At 40.7% G+C, this 19297-nt stretch overlaps 1 protein-coding gene across 1 annotated transcript in view; it reads right to left on the reverse strand.

Annotated features, from left to right (window-relative positions):
* Positions 1-3967: 3967 nt before the first annotated feature.
* Positions 3968-19297, reverse strand: part of MOB3A (MOB kinase activator 3A) — a 42851-nt gene continuing 27521 nt past the window's right edge. The window contains exons 3-4 of the mRNA XM_027853228.1: positions 10128-10330; positions 3968-6442 (exon numbers count right to left, since the gene is read on the reverse strand). Of these exons, the coding sequence (XP_027709029.1) occupies positions 6413-6442; positions 10128-10330 (233 nt within the window). The 3' untranslated portion in view covers positions 3968-6412. The remainder of the gene's footprint in view (positions 6443-10127; positions 10331-19297) is intronic.

Here is a 19297-nt window from a genome sequence, read left to right on the forward strand (position 1 = left end):
CATACCCAACAGGATGTCATCCAGCCCTTATGGGCATCCCTCCAGTGAGGCCAGCCATTCCACCTTGAGACAGCTCTTCTATTGAAGGAAATTTTTTCCTGTCATCAATCCGCACTTGTCGTCTTTGCAGCTTCCACCCATTACCTCTACCCCTGTAGTCTGGGACCAAGCAGAACCATTCTGATGCCTCTTTCTCAGCCAATGATCACGTCCCCTCTCACTGTGTCTTCATGTTGTTTTTCAACCGATGCCCAGGTGGCATGAACTCTGGTCCCTTCACTATGCTGGTAGTCTTTTGGTCATGTGCTCCCTAAACTCTGGGGCCCTGAATCGAACACAGGACTCCTGATGGTCACATCCACATCATCACCTCCCTAGTCCCAGCCTCCTCTTGTATTGAAGCCCAATTGCATTAACTTCTGGGGTTGTCACTTTACACTACAAACACACTTAGCCAGTGTGTCACCTGGTTGCTCTGAATCTAAGGCTGCCTTTGAACCTACTCAATTTTACTTTATTACATTCAGTCTGACCTTTTAGCTCAAAGGTAAATCCATGGTAGGGCCCATGAAACTCCCAAGTGTGGTCCAAACCAGATTAAAATATAATTGGGAAATGTTTAACAAAACAAACAAAAACACAACGTAGATGTTAGTTTGAGGTTTTCCAAGTCAATATACTGCCCAGAGGGATCCGTTTCTATTTGAGTTTGACACCACCTTTCCTAGCCTGCAGCCTTTTAAATCCAGTATGTCACTCAGTACATTAAGTTAGGTCTCCCTCCCAGCTCTGGGTCATCTGCACATTTGCCAAGCCCACCACCTATGTCTTTATCCAAGTCACTGAGAAGTGCTCAACAGCACAGGTGCCTGAGACTCCATTAGAGATCACACCCCAAGTGGACATGGAACCATTAACAGCTATGCTTTGGGTCTTACCACTCCTTTAACTGTACCACTGTCTAGCCCAGGGCTTTTTTTTAAACTTTTTCCACTTGGTAGCGACCCCTTTTCGAGTTTCCCCGCAGCCTTGGTTGGCACTGTGTGGCCCGAGGGCATGCTCGGTGCAAAGTGTGCATGCTTTGTGTTCAGAACCAAGACTGCAGTGATGCAACATGGAGCACGCGCTGCCAGAAACACCTTGGATTCCTTACGTGTTTGATTTCGAATCAGAAACCTTTTAATGTTGCCAAAATTTTCTCAACCCCATACGGGGTCGAGATCCAGAGTTTTAAGAAGTGCTGCTTGACAGCACTCAATCCTTTGCAACATTTTTATGGTGGCCAGGAGGTGCTATGGTGTTAGATTTGGAGTCAAGAAGGGCTGAATTCCAATCTTGCCTCAGCCTCATATTCCTCATTTGTAAAATGGCTATAATAGCACCTACCTCACAGGATTATTTTGAGGACGAAACGAGATATTATAGGGATAGTACTTTGCAAACCTTAAAGTGTTATATAAATGCTATCATCGTGATTAACCACAAGAATAACATAAGACTGTGTCAACTACTTTGCTAAAATCTAATTAAAATATAGGGCAGTTAGGTGGTGCAGTGGATAGAGCGCCAGGCCTGGACTCAGGAAGACCTGAGTTCAAATCCAGCCTCAGACACTTACCAGCTGCGTGACTCTGGTCAAGTCACTTCATCCTGTTTGCCTCAGTTTCCTCATCTGTAAAATGAGCTGGTGAAGGAAATGGCAAACCACTTCAGTATCTTTGCCAAGAAAACCCCAAATGGGGTCACAAAGAGTCAGACATGACTAAGTTAAAATACATAGACTGAAAGACACCATGGCATATTTGGAATGAGGTAGTCCTAAGTTAAAATCTGTCCTTATATCCTGTGATCCCGAACCTCCAAGACCCAGTTTCCTCAGTGAAGAAAATCACACCTGTCTTTCAGAAGGTTGTTCTAAGGATCAAATAAGAGAAATATATATTGCTTTTTCAAACTGTAAAGGCCTAGGGATTATGAGCCACTATTACATATATCCTTTCCAAAATATAAAGTTAGCACGGCATGATATGTGCCTCATGAAGCCATCCTGGGTCTCTGTGACCACCATTTCTCCTTCCAGATGTTTATAAACCAACCATAAATGGAAACCAGGCTCACTGGCTGCTAATTTATAGAATTCATCCACTTCTTCTGGTACTTGCGACCTCTGTCCTTCCCCAGCCCTTTGGCAACTGTCTAGTTCTACACGGCCTGTGGGGGCTCAGTCTTGGGCTCAGCAAGGGCAGGTGAGTGCTTTCTTACCATCATCTTATTCATTTTAGACATCACTCATTCATTACTAGTGATTTTTGTTCTGTCTTTTCATATCCAAAGATCATTCTCCTTGGCAAAAAGAAACAAAGACATGAAGAGTCATCCTTAATCATCATTCCATCCACTTGGAACATTACTCTTATCCCTTCTTTGATTCTCTTTTCCCCAGTGTTGTTTTTTTTTTTTTTTTAAGGCCATTTTGGTTATTTCTACTTACCTGTCCTTGTCTTTTACAAATCTAAGCTGGTTAGTTTCCCTATGCATTTGGCATTTAGTTTCTTTAGACAACTATCCCTTTTCCTTCTCGCTAGTATTGTCTTCACAATTTTATTTCTGAAAGTTTCCCATCCCACCTGGGCTGTCTTCTTCTATGGGTCAATGAGATTCCCCTTATCCTTTTCTCTAAACTCTCTGAAATGTGCTCATTGAACTAAATTGCTTTCTTAGAATCTCAGGTGCATTAGCACTAGGCTGGCTTTCCTCTTCTCTATCACACATTCCAAGATGGAATAGCCACTTCCCAAATTTCCCATCATTCCCACCCTAGTAACCAATTCCTCCTTGTTGATAAGATTTGAGCCCAGAAAGTAGTTTTCCTTGTTGGTTCCTGCAACTTTTGAAAGATGAAATTCTAATTAATGAAAAAAACTGATGATGTAGTCAAAACACAGTGCAGTTGAAAGAGCCCGGGATTTAGTCGGAGGCCTTGGGCTCACATCCCAGCTCTACCATTTACTATGTGTGCGGCTCTCATGAGTCACTTTAACCTCTCTGTGCCGCAGTTTCCTTATATGTAAAATGACAGGTTTGAACTAGATCACTTCTAAGGTCCTGCTCAACTGTACATCTGTCTAAAACTTATAATCCAAAGTGGAAAAGGGCAAATTCCTGAGCAATAAGAGTTGTTCTCTACTTGGAATTATAACACTTTTGAGTTCTGAAGCAACTCAAGAGATTATTTAGTCCAATCCTCTCTCCCAGAGAGGATGAGTGTGACTTGCCCAAGGTCACACAGTTGGACCCTAAGTCGCTTGACTTGGTCTTGCAATGGATAGAGAGCTGGATTCCGAGCCACAGTATTAGACATTTAGAATTAGAACCTTGGTCTAACTACCCTTATTTTTACACATCAGGAAACTGAGGCAGAGGTAAACTGACTTGCCTGGGATCATACACCTAGTGTCTGAAACAGGATTTGAACCCAGAGCTTCCTGAGTCCAAGTCCAGTGCCATCTGTATCCATTATATCATGTTGCCTCTCAGGAAATCTGGAAGAGCTATCGAATATCACCTCTAACACTTGTTTATTGCAAGTCACTGCCCTTTTCTGAGTTTATTTTTCCATCTGTAAAATGAAGATAAAATCTGTAAGCTCTACCTCACAGGGCTGCTGAGAGGCTTAAATGAGATAAGGTATACAAAATACTTTTCAGATTTTCAAGTGTGATCTAAATGTCAAATATTGTTATTTCCACTACCTCAATCTGCTTAGACTTACTCAACAGTCTAAAAAAAGCAAGTGATACTAATGTTCTTGTTTAGGAATTACTGAGACCAACTACAGGAAAGAAGTAACCAAGAAAGGAGATGTAGCGCTTCCAATACTGCTAAAAAGTACAGTACATCCCTCATGCAAACCACCAAATACCCTTTTTCTATGTAGGGAAGCGTAAAGAGTGACAGACCATAGGACTCAGACAGAGACAGCATAATTCATTTTTATGTTCATTTCCAAGAATGATAGTGATATGTGGGAGAGGGGAAGGGAATGTCTCAAATGACTCTAAGTGACAGAGTCCACCCAGCAAAAGCAGAATTCCACAGGGATTTGTACTTCTCCAGTTTCCCCTCTTATTCAGCAAGCAGTGGAAGGGAACGTGGGGCTCATTCTAAGCTATCTCCAGGTTCTGCTTGGCTCCTGAATTGTTAAACACACAAGAGAGATGGCTGCGGTAGCTGGATCACTGCTAACACAAAAACATTTTTTTAAAAAATTTTACTTGATATGACCTTTCTCAATTTTAGGAAATGCTCGATATGGTTAGAAAGGGCTCAAGTTTTAGTTCTTTGCACCAGGAGTCTTGAAGATGGGTGGTCTAACAGCCAGGGCAGTGGATGGATCTCAGCCAATCTCAACAGGCTTGTTATCTCCGCAGAGAAGGTTTATGGTAAATGCAGCTGTGCGCTAACAGAGAATGATTTGTGGGCAATATCAAATTCAAACATGATCATCAGAAATTCAGAATCATCAAAAGAGACACAACCAAAACAGTTTGAAAAACCTAATAGTAATGATTCCAGGAATGATCCAAGCATAGGAAAAATGTTCAGCAGTTGAAGGCTTAATTCTGGAGTACCGGAGAAAAGGATGTGGCTTCTTTTGGTCACTTGGGAAGAGTCCACATGAGGTTACTTATAGTTTGTGCTGTCCTACAAAAGCATTTCCCTAAGAAAAAATCCCCAGGACCAGAAGGATTTACAAAGGGAATTGGTCCACTGGCCTTGGGTGACTTATATTTCAAAGAATAATTCTCATCAACCAAAAGTCAGTATCCGACAAATGATTCCTCCACATCACGAGAAAGCTGAACTCAAAACAGCTAAAACATAAGCAAAAGACGTCAAAAACAAAATTCAAGTCCTCAACTAAAAATATGTATATGAGAGAAGATTTAGCTCAGCTTTCTTGGTAATGGAAAGGTGAGATCCTTTAGGGTTCACCAATTATAAGGGACTGTTCCTTGTACCTCAGTCTGAGATAAATGGATCTCTATGAAAACTCAATCTCCAACTCAGAAGAAACACATGGTGATGTGCTGAGGTTTGTTATTAAAAGTCTGTGTTTCCCAAACTATGTTCTGTGGGACCCAGGCATTCCAAATCAGGTGAATAAGGATTTCATGAGAGAATTGATGCTAGTGATAGCATCTCTAAAACATTAAATATGAAACGGTACATTATTAAAATGCTAATTATGAATAGCAATTTTCCATTATGAAAACAGATTTAATGTCTTCTGTTTTACTCCAAAATTTCTCCAACTTCCTTTATCCTAGGGGTTCCCTGGACAGGAATTTAAAGGTTCAATCAAAACACTTTTTAGCCAAAATAGTTCTGTGGCTAAACTGATTTGGGAAACCCTGGTTTAGAAAGAATAAGAAGTTGGGTTTCAATCAAACGCACATCTTGACTAGCCAGGGAGGCTAGCTAGAGAAGAATCTGGGTTAAAATAAAGATGACAGAGAGTGCAGTCTGTGTACTGGTCGTACCTTACATTAAAAAATAAAACTAGAGGTAAAAACTGGTGGCTACTTGTGAGACTAAGGGGCTCTTATTAATAACTATGACTCAATAAACTCTCACTCTGCTTCCCCCACCCCTCATTCTGCAGAAAGTTCTCCATCTGGCTCTCAAGAGCAAATAACAATCGTTCCCCTCGCACATTGAGGGGATCAGCGCATAGTGTGTCCAGGAGAAGGCAACCAATGCAGTTCCAAGGCAGGTAAAGGCTAATATGGCTATAGCATCAAGTCTCTGAGACGAAGATATCTGCGGTGCCACAGACGAAACAATGAAGCGTCAGGTGGCTTTGCTGACAAAATTCTTCTGCCTCCTGGCAAAAGTAAGTGGTTTAAGGACAAAGTGGGCTTTTCCATTCACTGAGAATCATAGATTTTTAAGAGCTGGAAGCAAAATTAGAATCATAAAATTATGGAATCTTAGAGAAGGAGGAGACCTTAAAGGTCATCTAATCCAACCCTCTTCATTTTACAGATGAAGAAACTGAGGCCTAGAGAGATAAAATGACTTGCCCAAGGTCACACAGCTTGCAAGCAGCAGAGACATGATACAGACTACATCTGATGACTAGTTAGTGCTCTTTCCACTTTAGCAGGCTGCCCTCTAGAAATCAATTCTAAAAAACAAAACAAAAATAATCTTCAACTATATGAAGCATCTTAAAAATGATTACTGTAATGTCACAGTACTTAAGAAAAGGTATAAGGAATTTTCATGGGGATGTTCTTGTTTAAAAAAATAGAGATTTTATGTGTGTATCAGAGTCTCTGGTTTCTAGATGGCATCTTCTTGGGTGCAGAAAGGTGGGTTTCAGCAGTCCTGAGAGGTGGCCCCACTTTCAGTGGCACATTCGGGAGGTCATTTCCTTCTGTCAAAAACAAGCCCCCCCAACCCAAACAACACAGTAAATTACAGAAATCAGAAAAACTGTAAGAGGTGAGACCCAGATCACAATTCTACTGTAGGTGCCAGTTGTGAATTTATTTTTAGTCTCCTGAACAACAAAAGGCACTAGAGTAACAACCAGCCAGTAAATTATTCCAGCATTTCACAGAGGCGCAAAAAGCACTTTGTGAGTATCGTGGTTCTCTGTTACTTAGAGTGGAGGGGAGGAGATTGGTAACTATTTTGAACTTTCCATCCTATGATCCTACCCTAGATCATTTTCCTTTTCATCGCTTTCATCTGGATACAAAGACCCAAAGGAAAGAAGAAAGCTTAACGGGAGCTCTCTTTCACCCAGGATACACAGGCCAGGTAAGCCCTGGCTCACTTAATTCTTGGCTCTGGCCATGGCTGGTAACCTTAGGCAGGTAACTTCACCTGACATACAGTGCACTGCAAAGGGTGCTCCATCCGGAGCCAGAGGTCTGGGTTCAAGCCCCTGCTCTGTCTCTTGCTACCTGAATGACCTAAGCAGGGCACTCGACTTTCCTGGACCTCAATTTCTTCACTACAGAATGAGGAAGTCAGACTAGATGAGCCAAAGGTCCCTTTCAATCGTTTACTCTATGATCATACTCTGTCCAATAGCTACTCTGTCCTGTAAACCTGCCCAAAGGACCAAATAGCGATCCTTCTCCCTTGTCTGATGGATTCTTCACATGCAATTTTGCATGACAGCAATTGGTGCTCATGTCTTATCTCCCCGACTAGACTGCAGTAAGCTCCTTCAAGATGGTAAGCCACACTTGCTTCTCTTTCTCTCTCTCTCAGTTCCACATGCAGTGTCATAAATGCCTGATGAACGAATGAGGACCCATACTGGATTTCCTGGCGTTCTATCTTCAAAGAGCTTTTGCCCATTTCCATTCGTACTACCACAGTCCTGGCTCCATTATCCCCTATTAGATTAAGTAAGTTTCGTAACTGCTCTCTCTGCCTCTAGTTTCTTCCCTTTCCAAACTACCCTTCATACCAATAAAGAGGTCATCTAATTATCACCCTCTCCCACTTTTACACAGTTCTGTTCCTATGCCTAGAACAGAATTTCACCTATACCTCTACTTTCCCTTCCTTCAAGTCCTTCCTGACCCTCCTGCCCATGCCAGCTATGACTGATATCTTCTCTGCTCATGAGCCTCTTCTCTCATTATACACATCTTCTCCATCTATTATGGAAAAGCTGGGACATTCGTTCTTCATAAGTCTTCATTTATGTATCCCTAGTGCCTAGGATAGAGTCTTGCACACAAGCATGCACTTAGCGTTGGCTGAATTTCAGAAATGATTGCTGACTGGTAAGTAGTGAGGAGGAGGTGCTATTCAGCACTGCCACTATTCATGGGCAACAGGAAGCAACTACTTGTATGCCACCAAAAAAAAATTGGTGCTACATTCTAGGCTGAACACTGGCAAGCTGGAATGCATCCAGAGAAGGGTGATAGGCTGGTCCTTAAGGCGATAAGACTCCCAAGTCACAGAAGTCTGACAGACACAACTGGGGATGTTTAGTCTGGAGAAGAAAAGGCTTAGGGATAACACGGTTACTGTTTGTAAATACAGGAAAGGCTGTCATGTGGCAGAAAGATTTGACTTGATTTGTTTGGCTCCAGTGAGGAGTGCAACTACTGGATTTTGGCTGAATATAAAGAGAACTTCCTAACAATTAGAGCTGTCCAGAAGCGTAATTAGCTGGCTCAGAAGCTAAACGAGTTCTCCACCTTTGGAAGTCTTTAAGCAAAGGCTGAACAGCCACTTGTCCGAAATGTTGTAGAAGGGATTCCTTTTAGGTACTAGTGAAAGAGCCAACCTCTGAGGTTCCCTCCTAGTTGAGACTCTATGATAATATGAACCTTCTGAGCATCAGGGAGCAAATGGACAAAGCAGAGCAGAACCTCTCCAGGGAAGAGGACCTGCCTGTTCCCCTCTCACATCATGATCCTCCTTCACACTTGCTGCTTGCACAGCCTTACCACTCACTCAACTTCTCAACTTCCTGCAGCCCAGCTTCCATCCTCCTTAATGTACTGGGCTGCCTTGGGCAAAGTCACCAGGCCTCCCAGCCGTCACACCCAGGTGCCTTATTTTAATTCTTCTACCCTTAATATTTCTAACATTTGACCTTTTGCATGTGTATCCTCAGCATCCTGAACAGTTTCGAGCACACAGGAGACATTTACATGACTAACTGACCACTCCTCCTCCTTTCTCAATACTTTCTCCTCCCTTTTTTCCTGGGACACTACTCTTGCCTCTCCTTGTACTTCTCTGATCATTCCTGGGTTCCACTGCTTTTTCCTTTTCCTCTTTGAACCCCTTCCACGTGCCCTACAGAGCAAGCCTCAGACGTCTCACACTGCAGTCTCTGGGTATTCTCATTCCTTAGGCACAGATCTATCAAGAGCACAGATCTACCACCCAAATTCCCTCTAAGCCGCAGGTCCAAAGTTCCAGCTGCACAGCAGACCTTTCCAACCAGACATCACTGCTGCGCCTCAAAATCAACAAGCTTGATACTCAAGATTCTCTTTCTCTCTAAAACCAGCCCCTTTTCCTAACTTTCTTATTTTTGTTTTCTCCCAGTTATGAGACTTGAAATCTCACAGTTATCTTTGACTTCTCCTTTTTTCTCACCTTTTACAAACATTTAGATGTTAGATTCTATGAAATCTACTGGGGCAGTATCTTCCTATTGCCACACTGCCACCACCTAGTTCAGGACCTTACTGGCCTCCTGTCTCTAACCTATGATATCACTTATACACTTAACCATCAGCTAACTTGATTTATATTTATTTATATATCTGCCCATCTCTCTTCTACTCCCTCCAATAGAGTATAAGAACCTTGAAGACAAGAACTGTCTTTTTCACCCCTGTATTCCCAAAACCTAGTACAATGCCCTGAAAATAGTAGATGTTTAAGGTTTGTTCAATTGAATGGGCATAGTTTTTTGTTTTTTAATAAAAAATGTTCTGAGGATGAGGACAATCTCTGTATCAGATGTGAATGTGAACTTCTGAGAGAGCTGTGGCCCTCCCAAGTCGAGCAAGTCTCACTCCCTCGTACCAGTATGACTTTCCTTGCAGACGACCCTCGTCCTCTTCCAGACCACATCCTATTCCTACTCCAGTACTGCCAGAGCTACCGATTATCAGTCAAGCCTTAGCTAAGGAAGAATTGTCTCTGTCAATAAAGGGTACTTTCTTTCCATTTAGGGCAAAACAGACATTGCCACTAGTACCTGAAAACGGGGTTCTTCTATTACTCCAGAGTTGGCAATTTTGGAAGTTAACTAAGTTGTTTTATTAATTATGATTTTCAGATACTTGGTCTTTTGGGCTGGGGACTCCTGCTTCAGCTGGTTAAGTGCCAGAATCAGGGTCCATCTCCTGGTAATAACCCTTCACGATGAAGTTGGTCATCTTGACTTCCCAGAGCTTTGCTTACTAATGGATTCAATTAAAGCCGTGGAGAGACTCTGCCAGTCCCCGACTCCAAGCCTTCCCTGAAGGCTTGAGGTGGTGAGGACAGCTAGAAGGATACAAAGCAAGTCACGATTTGTTACCCTCACCCCTTGCCCTGCCCCCATTGGCTCTGCCTCTACTCACCAGTGGTTCTAACTCTTTGGTGTCTATCAGGTTAAACTCTTTCACAAAATAGAAGAAGTGCTTATAGCAGGTGTTCACATGAGCCTCAGAGCCCATCTGAGTGATTCGGTCAAAGTGGTGGATGTAAACATGAACAAAAACTCTGAAAAGCCTGGACAGGATCTTCTTTACCACCTGCAGAAAGTTCTTGGGGAATGGAGTACCTAAAAGAGAAGGACCAAGAATGAGAAGGACTACATTTTTTCAAAAATCATTTATCTTGTGCTCTAGATGACTAAAGTGACAGTGAAAGCCTGCTAATCTCTTCTAAACTAACAACACACATCCACTAGTCAACTGACAGGATAAATATATTTCAATATTCTAGTTTTATTCTAGTTCAAAAAATTTAATAATTATATAAAGGTTTAATTTTTAATCAAAGTAGTCCTGTAGGTTTTATGTTGTTTTAAACTTTTGGTTTTGCTTTAGGAAAAACTTGGGGAGTTAATTACGGGACTAGATTAATTACTGTAGTTCATGTGGTGGAGTGGAAGGTATGATGGACTTGAGAGTCAAGAGAACAGGTTCAAATAACAGCTGTAACTGTAACTCATTAGCTATGTGACAGTAAGCAGGTCATCATCCTCTCTAAGGCTCAGTTTCCTCATCTATAAAATGGAGATAATCATAGCCCTGCTGTACTCATTGAGTTGTGACGAAGGCACTTTCTAGAACTTTAAGAGTTGTACAAAAATGTCAGCTGTTGTTATTTTAAAAACTATTTTAGTTGCCACCTCTGATTGCGATTCTGTAACTCTGCACCACTGCCCTCACCTAAGGTCATGGGTAAAAATAACATAAGACCTCAGGTCAAGATGGCTGCCTGAATGGGAGGCAGACCATCCAGCTCCCATGTACTTAATCCAGCAAAACTGTGAACCAAATAATGATCAAGAAACCCGGTAAGAAACCGGTGCGAATCATGACTTCCATCACAGAACTTCATTAGATATCAGCCAAAAGCCTGAGGGCTTTAGAAAAGCTCCACCTATCTACTCCTAGGAACATTAGTGCCAAAACCCAGAGCTTTCAAGTCAAAGAAAAGAAAGAATCTAAGCAGTCAGAAAGAAAGAATTTAAGGACTGAGGAGCCACAGTCAGAATCACACATGATTTAGCAGCCACTACTATAAAGGAGTGGAGACTATGAAATACAATGTTCCAGAAGACAAAAGATATAATAGGCTTATAGCCAAAGACAATTTACCCAGCAAAACCAAGTATAATCCTACAGGGGGAGAAATGGATCTTTAATAAAACTGAAGCCTTCCAAACATTCCTGATGAAAAGACCAGAGCTGCATATAAACTTTGAAGTGCAAACATTTCAAGAAGTCACACAAAAAAGTAAACATGAATGAATACTCATAAGAGCCTAAACAGGATAAAATGTTTACAATACAATACGGGCAGCTGATACGTGTGTTCCCGACGAATTCTATCATCATCAGGGGTCCCAGAGAGAGTCTAATTAGACAAAAGGTTTATAGTAGTTCTATCTCGATGTTCTTAAAAGAAGAATGGAAAAGGAGGGGAATCTGACATTTGAGATTCTTATCTGAACTGAACAAAGGAGAGAATACACATGGACACACACACACAGATGGATACAGAAATATATTACCTACAACACGGAAACAGGAAGGAAAAGGAGAGAAGAGGGATGTAGAGGGTAGGTAGATTAAGGGAAGCATTAGTACTAAGCAAAACAAACTACTAAGGATGTAAAAATATTTACAGCTCTTTTTGAAGTGGTAAAGAAGAGGAATCTGATGGGGTGCTCATCAACTGGGGAATGCTTGAACAAGTTATGATATATAAATGTGATGGAACACTATTGTGTTATAAGAAATGATGAGAGGATGGTTTCAGAGAAACCTAGGAAGACTTGTATGAACTGATGCAGAGTGATGTAAGCAGAACTAGAATGATTTATACGACAACAATATTGTAAAGACAAAACAACTCTGAAAGACTTAAGGACTCTGATTATTATAATGACCAACTATAATTCCAGAAGGCTCAATGAAACATGCTACTCTAGAAAGAGAAGTAAAAGATTCAAGACTACATAATGTGACTTTTTTTTTTGGAGATGGCCAATGAGGACATTTGTTTTGCTTGACTAGAAACGTTTTTAACAGGAATTTTGCTTTTTTTTTCCTTCTCAATTGGGAGAGGGGACGGAAACGTAATGAGGCACTTTTTACTGATTAAAAATTAATAAAAAAATAAAAACAACAAAAAAGGCAAGCAGTATGAAATGGAGATTCACAGGTGGCACAGAGAACCTCTTTTTGCACTTTGCTGTGTGTATGAAAAATGTTCTTTTTTGGTTTAATTTCAAAATAAAAAAACAAACAAACTTAAAAACCTAATACAATGATCTTTAGAAGACTGTCTAAATATTTTTGACCAAGTTGCCACCTGGGCCTCCACAATAATTTTGTTAAACAAGTATTTTGAACGAATTGGCAATAAATGTAATGGAATTTAGCCTGTTTACACATATAGTAGCATAGCCTCTTGAAAGATTGCTATATATACGCAGCACTCAGCTTTTTACTGTCTTCCAGTTAAGTTCAATACCTCAATAATACCAACGAGAGTAACAAGCTTAGAAAGATGGCAGTGCATTTAGAGACAAAGAGCTGTGGAAGAGGCATCAGAAACAAGATCTAGCACTGGTTCTGCCACTAACAAATGATCATGAGCAAGTACTGCCCTCTCTAGGCCTCCTCAGTTTCCTCCTCTGTAAAATAAGGATGTTAGTCTAAGTAACCTATAAATGTCCTTCCTATTTCAACATTTGTTTTATGAGAGACTTATTGCTTCTCAAAGTACTTTCATGTACATTATTTCTTTCAATCTTCAGTTTATATAGCATCTGTCAATCTACAAGAGCATTTTCACATAAGATATCTCATTTAATCCTCACAACAATTCTAGGAAGCAGGCAAGACAGGATCATAGATGTAGAGCTGAAAAGGCTCTTGGATATCATCTAGGCGGGGTGCTGCCATTTTGTAAAATGGAAGCACAGACAGTTTAGGTGACTTGCAAAGGTCACAGAGGGAATGAGTAGCATAGCCAGGGTTGGACTCAGGTCTTCTAACTCTACCACACCCAACTGCATCTTTTTATTGATTTCAATTTAAAGGCATCAACTTCATTTCCAACTGAAGAAACTGAGGTACTGAGCAGTGAAGCATCTTGCCCAAGATCACACAACCAGGTGGTGGTGATGCTTGGTGGAGTTGCCAGTTCTATTTACAGCACTAGCATTGCACTGAGATTAGAGAAAAGTCCAGAGAAGTTACTGAAAGGTTAATAAAGAATATTTGAGGAAAAGTGATTAAGAACAGGCATCATTTAACTTGAAGAAGCTGAGGGGCAATCTGAATGAGTCACATGAGGGACAGTGACCAACGTAAATGCTCTCCATAGCTACCCAGAATAGAGTAAGAAGAAACATGTTTAAATAACATTATGAAGGGTTTAGATTAGAGAGGAAGAAGAATTTCTTGGCTGGGAGAGTTGTTGAATATTGCAATAGGCTACCAGAGGGGCTGTGGAAAATCTTCCTCTGGAGATCCTTTATTTAGATACAGATTTTCATCAGTTAGGATCTATTTAAATATAGACCTGTCTGAAATAAATTAGATAATTTATAAAGCTCTTTTCCAGTCCTTTAATTCTCTGGTAAAGGAAACTTTGGGGAGATTAAAAAATTTTTTTTAAAAATCTGAATGACAAAGTATATCGTCTATTATATAATTCGATACAATGAGCATTTAATCTATGCCCAAGGCACTGAGAATACAAAGAAATAAACAAAACTATCCTTGATCTCAAGCTTACATGCTATTTGGAAGAAACAAAGTGTTCATCAATAAGCAAAGAGAATAAATATACACACATAATACACAAGCAAATTTTTGGGAGGAAGGGGGCAATACTAGCAACTAGAGGAGATAGGAAAGTGTTCTCATAGGAGGTGAAAGTTAAACTGAACCTTGAGGGGAGTAACCAGAGTTTCTACAAGGAAGAAATGAAAAGGGAATGAATTCAAGGTATGAAGGCAGTTGGTGCAAAAGAATGGAGGAAGAAAAGATGTTATGTATATGGAATGGCAATTTGGCTGGAAGGCAGTCAGTAAGAAAGAGCAATGTGAAATCAATCTAGAAGGACGTGGGAGCCAGACTGTGAAGGGCTTTAAAGGCCAAAGAAAGGAGTTTGTATTTTATCCTGGAGGCAAAAAGAGCCCACCAAAAGCTTCTTCAACAGGAGAGTGACATAGTCTAAAAACTTTAGCAACTAGTTGAACCCCATTTATCAGAATTAGTTCTAACACAGTTCTCATTCTTACTTTCTCCAGCTTTAGAAGAACGAGATTACCCTTAAAGCAAGCCACACACTTTTCAGCTATTCTTCTGGCAGATATGCAGGTAGCTCAATTCCTCCATCATGACAATACTATGTCTCTGTGCCAAATGTATGCCAAATTGCCTTGAGGCAGAATCACAAAATCTCACAGCTAGAAGGGACACCAAAATCTAGTCCAACCACCCCCTTTATCATATACCTTCAAAGTGGGCAGAATGGGGAAACCCTACCACCTCTTAAGGCTGACCCCACTTCTGGAGAGCTCTCATTATTACCAAGTCTTTCCCTACATCAAATCTAAATGTGTTGTTGAATCAGGATCTTTGGCATTCTTGTCTGCAGTGATTCTAGAGAGCTTGACATGACCACAGAAGACAAGGTGGGCTAAATAATGAACCCTTGAAGGAGTCTTGAGAAATTTTCTTTTATTTTGGGAAACATTGCTTTTATTCAACTTATTGCAACCACATCCAGTTAATATGTTACTGTCACCCTCACTTGTCTCATCTTCCCAATTCAGTCTAAGAAACTTTCATAAAATGCTCTATTTGCCCAGGCCAGAGAAGAACTTGGAGCTTGGCGCTTGGCACTGGCACCTGTTAATGTGTGTCTAAAATGCAGTGTCCAAAAGGAAACATAATATTCCATACATGGTCTGACCAGGCAAAGTACAGTGGGACTTTCACTTTCCTTTCTCCGGCATGTCATCTCATCCAACCTATACCTGAACAACCTAACAAGTGGACACCTAGACTCTTCCTGAAGACCTGCCTTGAGAGGTAATCCCCCCCCCCCCCCCCCCCCCCACAGGTTCTAGAAGCTCATTCTAGCTCTTCTGGTTAGGAAGCTTTTCCTATATCAAGCCTAACTTGACTTCTTTTCGACTCCCATTCACTTGTCCAAGTTCTGCCCCTGTCTAACTTGTCATCTACTCCATGTGGTCCATATTAGATTCCCATGGCAACTGCTTTCTGTTTTTCCTTACCTGATCCCCACCCAAATGGTCTTCATGTTTCTCCAATCAGGTTGTTAAATGACCTCACATGAGTCTAACTTAGCATGTAACACTCCTCCTTTTTTTTTTAAATCTCTTCTGAATACCTCTCCAAAGCCATCTTCCAGCCATGAATCCCACACTACCAAGTTTCAGTAATTCTTATAAGGTCAAAGTTCTCTCTAGGAACTCTAGTCCACCCTATTAGTCATACATTGTGCATTCTGTATACAGAAATATGAAGTCACAAGGATTATTGCTGGCTCTTTCCCTGGATATCATCTCTTATAAAGTACTGTTCTTCCCCACTTCTACTCTTTTATGCTGTACTTGCTGCTCTTGATGGGAAGGATCTCAGGACGTGATAAAATGGGAGGGGGCTTGAAATATACACAATGAATGTAAATACCATAAAACTAAAATACCATTCCTACGATTTATTTGGGCAATTTTTCCCTTCTCCTTTTCTTTTCAGTTTAAAGTCTCTAGAGTAGATTCTGAAGACTCTAGGCAAATACGTTAGCTGTAGTTCATCCCTTGTAAGAGTCTATTATTGCAATATTTAAGCCCTAGTTCCATTCTGACACTATCTTCTTAGCAACTCACTCATTTTTCAAATCTGCCACTCTCTTCTAAATCACCTACACTGGGTAGAAATGATAAAACTACCTGTGAGCCTATGGCCTTCAGTTTTTGTTTTGTTTTATTCAGGACTTCATAACCATTAGCAATGGTTTCTTAAATATCAAAATGTTTTATTAATATTTGTGTTTATCAGTAGATCCATAATCTCATCCGTAGAGTTACTGGGGTACTCTCTCTACCAATCTAAAGAGATTCAATCTGTGTGATTGTTATCCTCGTTTTTCCATAAATCTTATATAAAGGATATACCCAAAGTAAGGAGGATGTCCTCCTCTGGCTTGTTTGACATTTTGTGAATACCATGAAATATAATGCCATTTATATCCACTGTCCCTCAGTCTCACTACAAGACTGGCTTAACTCCTTTCCCCAGTCTTTTATGCACTGATGACGTCTTCTACTTCACTTCTAACATGCAAATCATCATTGGTAACATGATGCAACTTGCTTATACCTACCTTGTCTTTCTAGGTTTGGAGCTAGAAGACCTGGCTTTGCCACTGACTTCTCCTTGGGCAAGTCATTTCCCTTCTCTGGACCTTAGTTTCCTCATCTGTAAAATGGAGGTGTTGGACTAGATTATCTCTAAGGTCCCTTTCAGGTCTTAATGCTATGATCTTCTGATCTGCATGACTCAAAGTCATGACATCCCTGGGAGACAGACCCATAGATAATAAAAGATGGGTCTAAACCACAAAACATGAACATTTTCATTTCCATTCCTAGGGACTGTCTTCCTGCAAAGACCATAGCCCCATTTCTATTCTCCAAATACTGCCATCACATGGCTCTCCTGCCACACCTAAAATCTCCATCATTAATGGATTAGACAACAAAGGCACTGTTTGCCAAAGGCACTTCTAACAGTCACCTCCATCACCTTAGGAATCTTTAAGCTTTTTTACATGAACAAATTAAGTATATCAGACTTGAGATAATGTATGTAAAATGCTTTACAAACTTTAAGCTTATATATTCATCTATTTTTGTTGTTAAAATGATTACTTCAAGGGTCCATGATTTTATGGGTATGGGCACTCCTTTCCTTGACGTAGACTCCAACCTCTTCCATGCCTTTAGAAGTTGCAGTGGCAGAAAAAGTTCACTATCCCACAGCCAAACTTCTAGTAATAAGCCTCTTCAAATTTAAGTTGGTTCCCAGATGACAGTCTTTCACTAGACTGTACTCAAAGGCATTCCAGCCTGGGGGAATCTGCTAAACCCCACACTGTGCTGCGGTAGCTTTTGAGAACCCAGGGTCAATCAATAAGCATCGAAGTCCCTGCCATGTGCCTGGCTCTGTGCTAGGTGCTTGTAATGCAAAAGCAAAAATGAAAACAGTCTCTACTTTCAATGAGCTTATGATCTACTAGGGGGACTGTATACGTATGTATGTATGTATGTATGTGTGTGTGTTGTATGTATATACAAAATAACTACAAGATCATTTAAGGGGGGAGCACCAGCAGCTACAGATGCCTACGCATACCCATACACAAATGTTTTTAGGTTAGAGTGAGAAGGGATCTTAGAAACCAAGTCCAATACCCTCATTTTACAGATGAAGGAATCAGAGGAGGGTACGAAATGACCTTTCTAAAATTACGGTTACATCTATCATAGGATCACAAGGAAGAGGGGACCTAAGAAATCATATAATTTACAGGTGAGGATACTGGGCCCAGAGATTCATAGTAAATTTCCCAGGTCACACAGCAAATAGAGAATGTCAGATTAGACCTCAGCTTCTCTGACTCTTACTCCTTCAGTTACACCATTATACCCATCTTCATGTCCCTCTGTAGAGAGGCAATGTAGCACAGCCAACTGAATACTGGATTTGGAGTCTAGAAGACCTGGGCTCCAGTCTCACTTGACACTAGCTCTGTGACTCTGGGCAAGGGATTTAAGCTCTCTGAATCTCAGGCCACTCTGAGTCTTAGCTAAGTAAAAAATGGCTATAATTTATGTGAGTAGAGAGACTGGAAGAAATTACAGACCCTTAATGTATTGCTGTTTGCAGTTATCTAGGTATAAAGATAATTAATAATAATAATAACTTACATTTATACAGTGCTCTTAGGCTTGCGAACAAAGCACTTTCCTCACAACAAACCTGTGAGGTAGGAAGTACAAGCATCATTTCCGTCATTTCACAGATAAGAGAACTAAGATTAAATAACTTGGCAAGAAATAAATATACCAATGATTTGAGTCTCTATATAGCATAATCAGATTTTTTTCAAAAAACATTTTCATCATGTTTTTCCTCTTCTCAAAAACCTTAACTGCTGCCCTAGTACCTTCAAGATAAAGTCCAAATTGCTTAGTCGAGAATTAGAACTCTGCTACAATAATGTCTCTATCTTTCTAATCTTATCACACACTACAAGTAGTCCTACATGAACAATTTGCTCTGCAAAATTTTCTGCGTTCTTCCTACTTTCTTACTTCCATGCCTTTTATCATGTGGTTTCACAGGTTTAGAGCTGGAACTACAGAAATTGTCTAGTCTAACCCCGTCATTTTGTAGATATGGAAACTGAGGTCAAAGGGATTAAGTGACTTGCCTGAGGTCACAAAGGTATTAAGTAACAGGTCCTCTGACTCTAAACCCAGAATTTTTTCCATTGCTTGTATAAATGCTGGCCATTCCTTTCTGACTATCCAAATTCTCCCTGTCCATTCAGAATAAAGCTAGGGTGTATTACCAGATCCCAGAGATCTTTCTCCCACCTTCTTTCTCTACAATAGTTTTTCTATACTGCTACTACAGAAACGATTGAACATGAAAATGAATCATGTACTGCCTTGGGCCATTTCTTGAACTTGTATTGTTTTTTAAAACTTTTAGTGCTTTTTTTGGGGGGGGGGGGGCAGACAATGGGGTTAAGTGACTTGCCCAGTGTTATACAGCTAGTAAGTGTCAAGTATCTAAGGTCAGATGTGAACTCAGGTCCTCCTGACTCCAAGGCCGGAGCTCTATCCACTGCGCCACCTAGCTGCCCCCAACTTTTAGTGCTTTTAACCCTTCCTGCCTTAATTCTAAGTTCCTCAAGGGCTAGGCCAGTGTTCCATGTCTAGAATTTTAGGACCCTCAGAACA

This window comes from Vombatus ursinus, unplaced genomic scaffold (assembly GCF_900497805.2).
Source record: "Vombatus ursinus unplaced genomic scaffold, bare-nosed wombat genome assembly UNPS02009918.1, whole genome shotgun sequence".
NCBI classification, from domain to species: Eukaryota; Metazoa; Chordata; class Mammalia; order Diprotodontia; family Vombatidae; genus Vombatus; species Vombatus ursinus.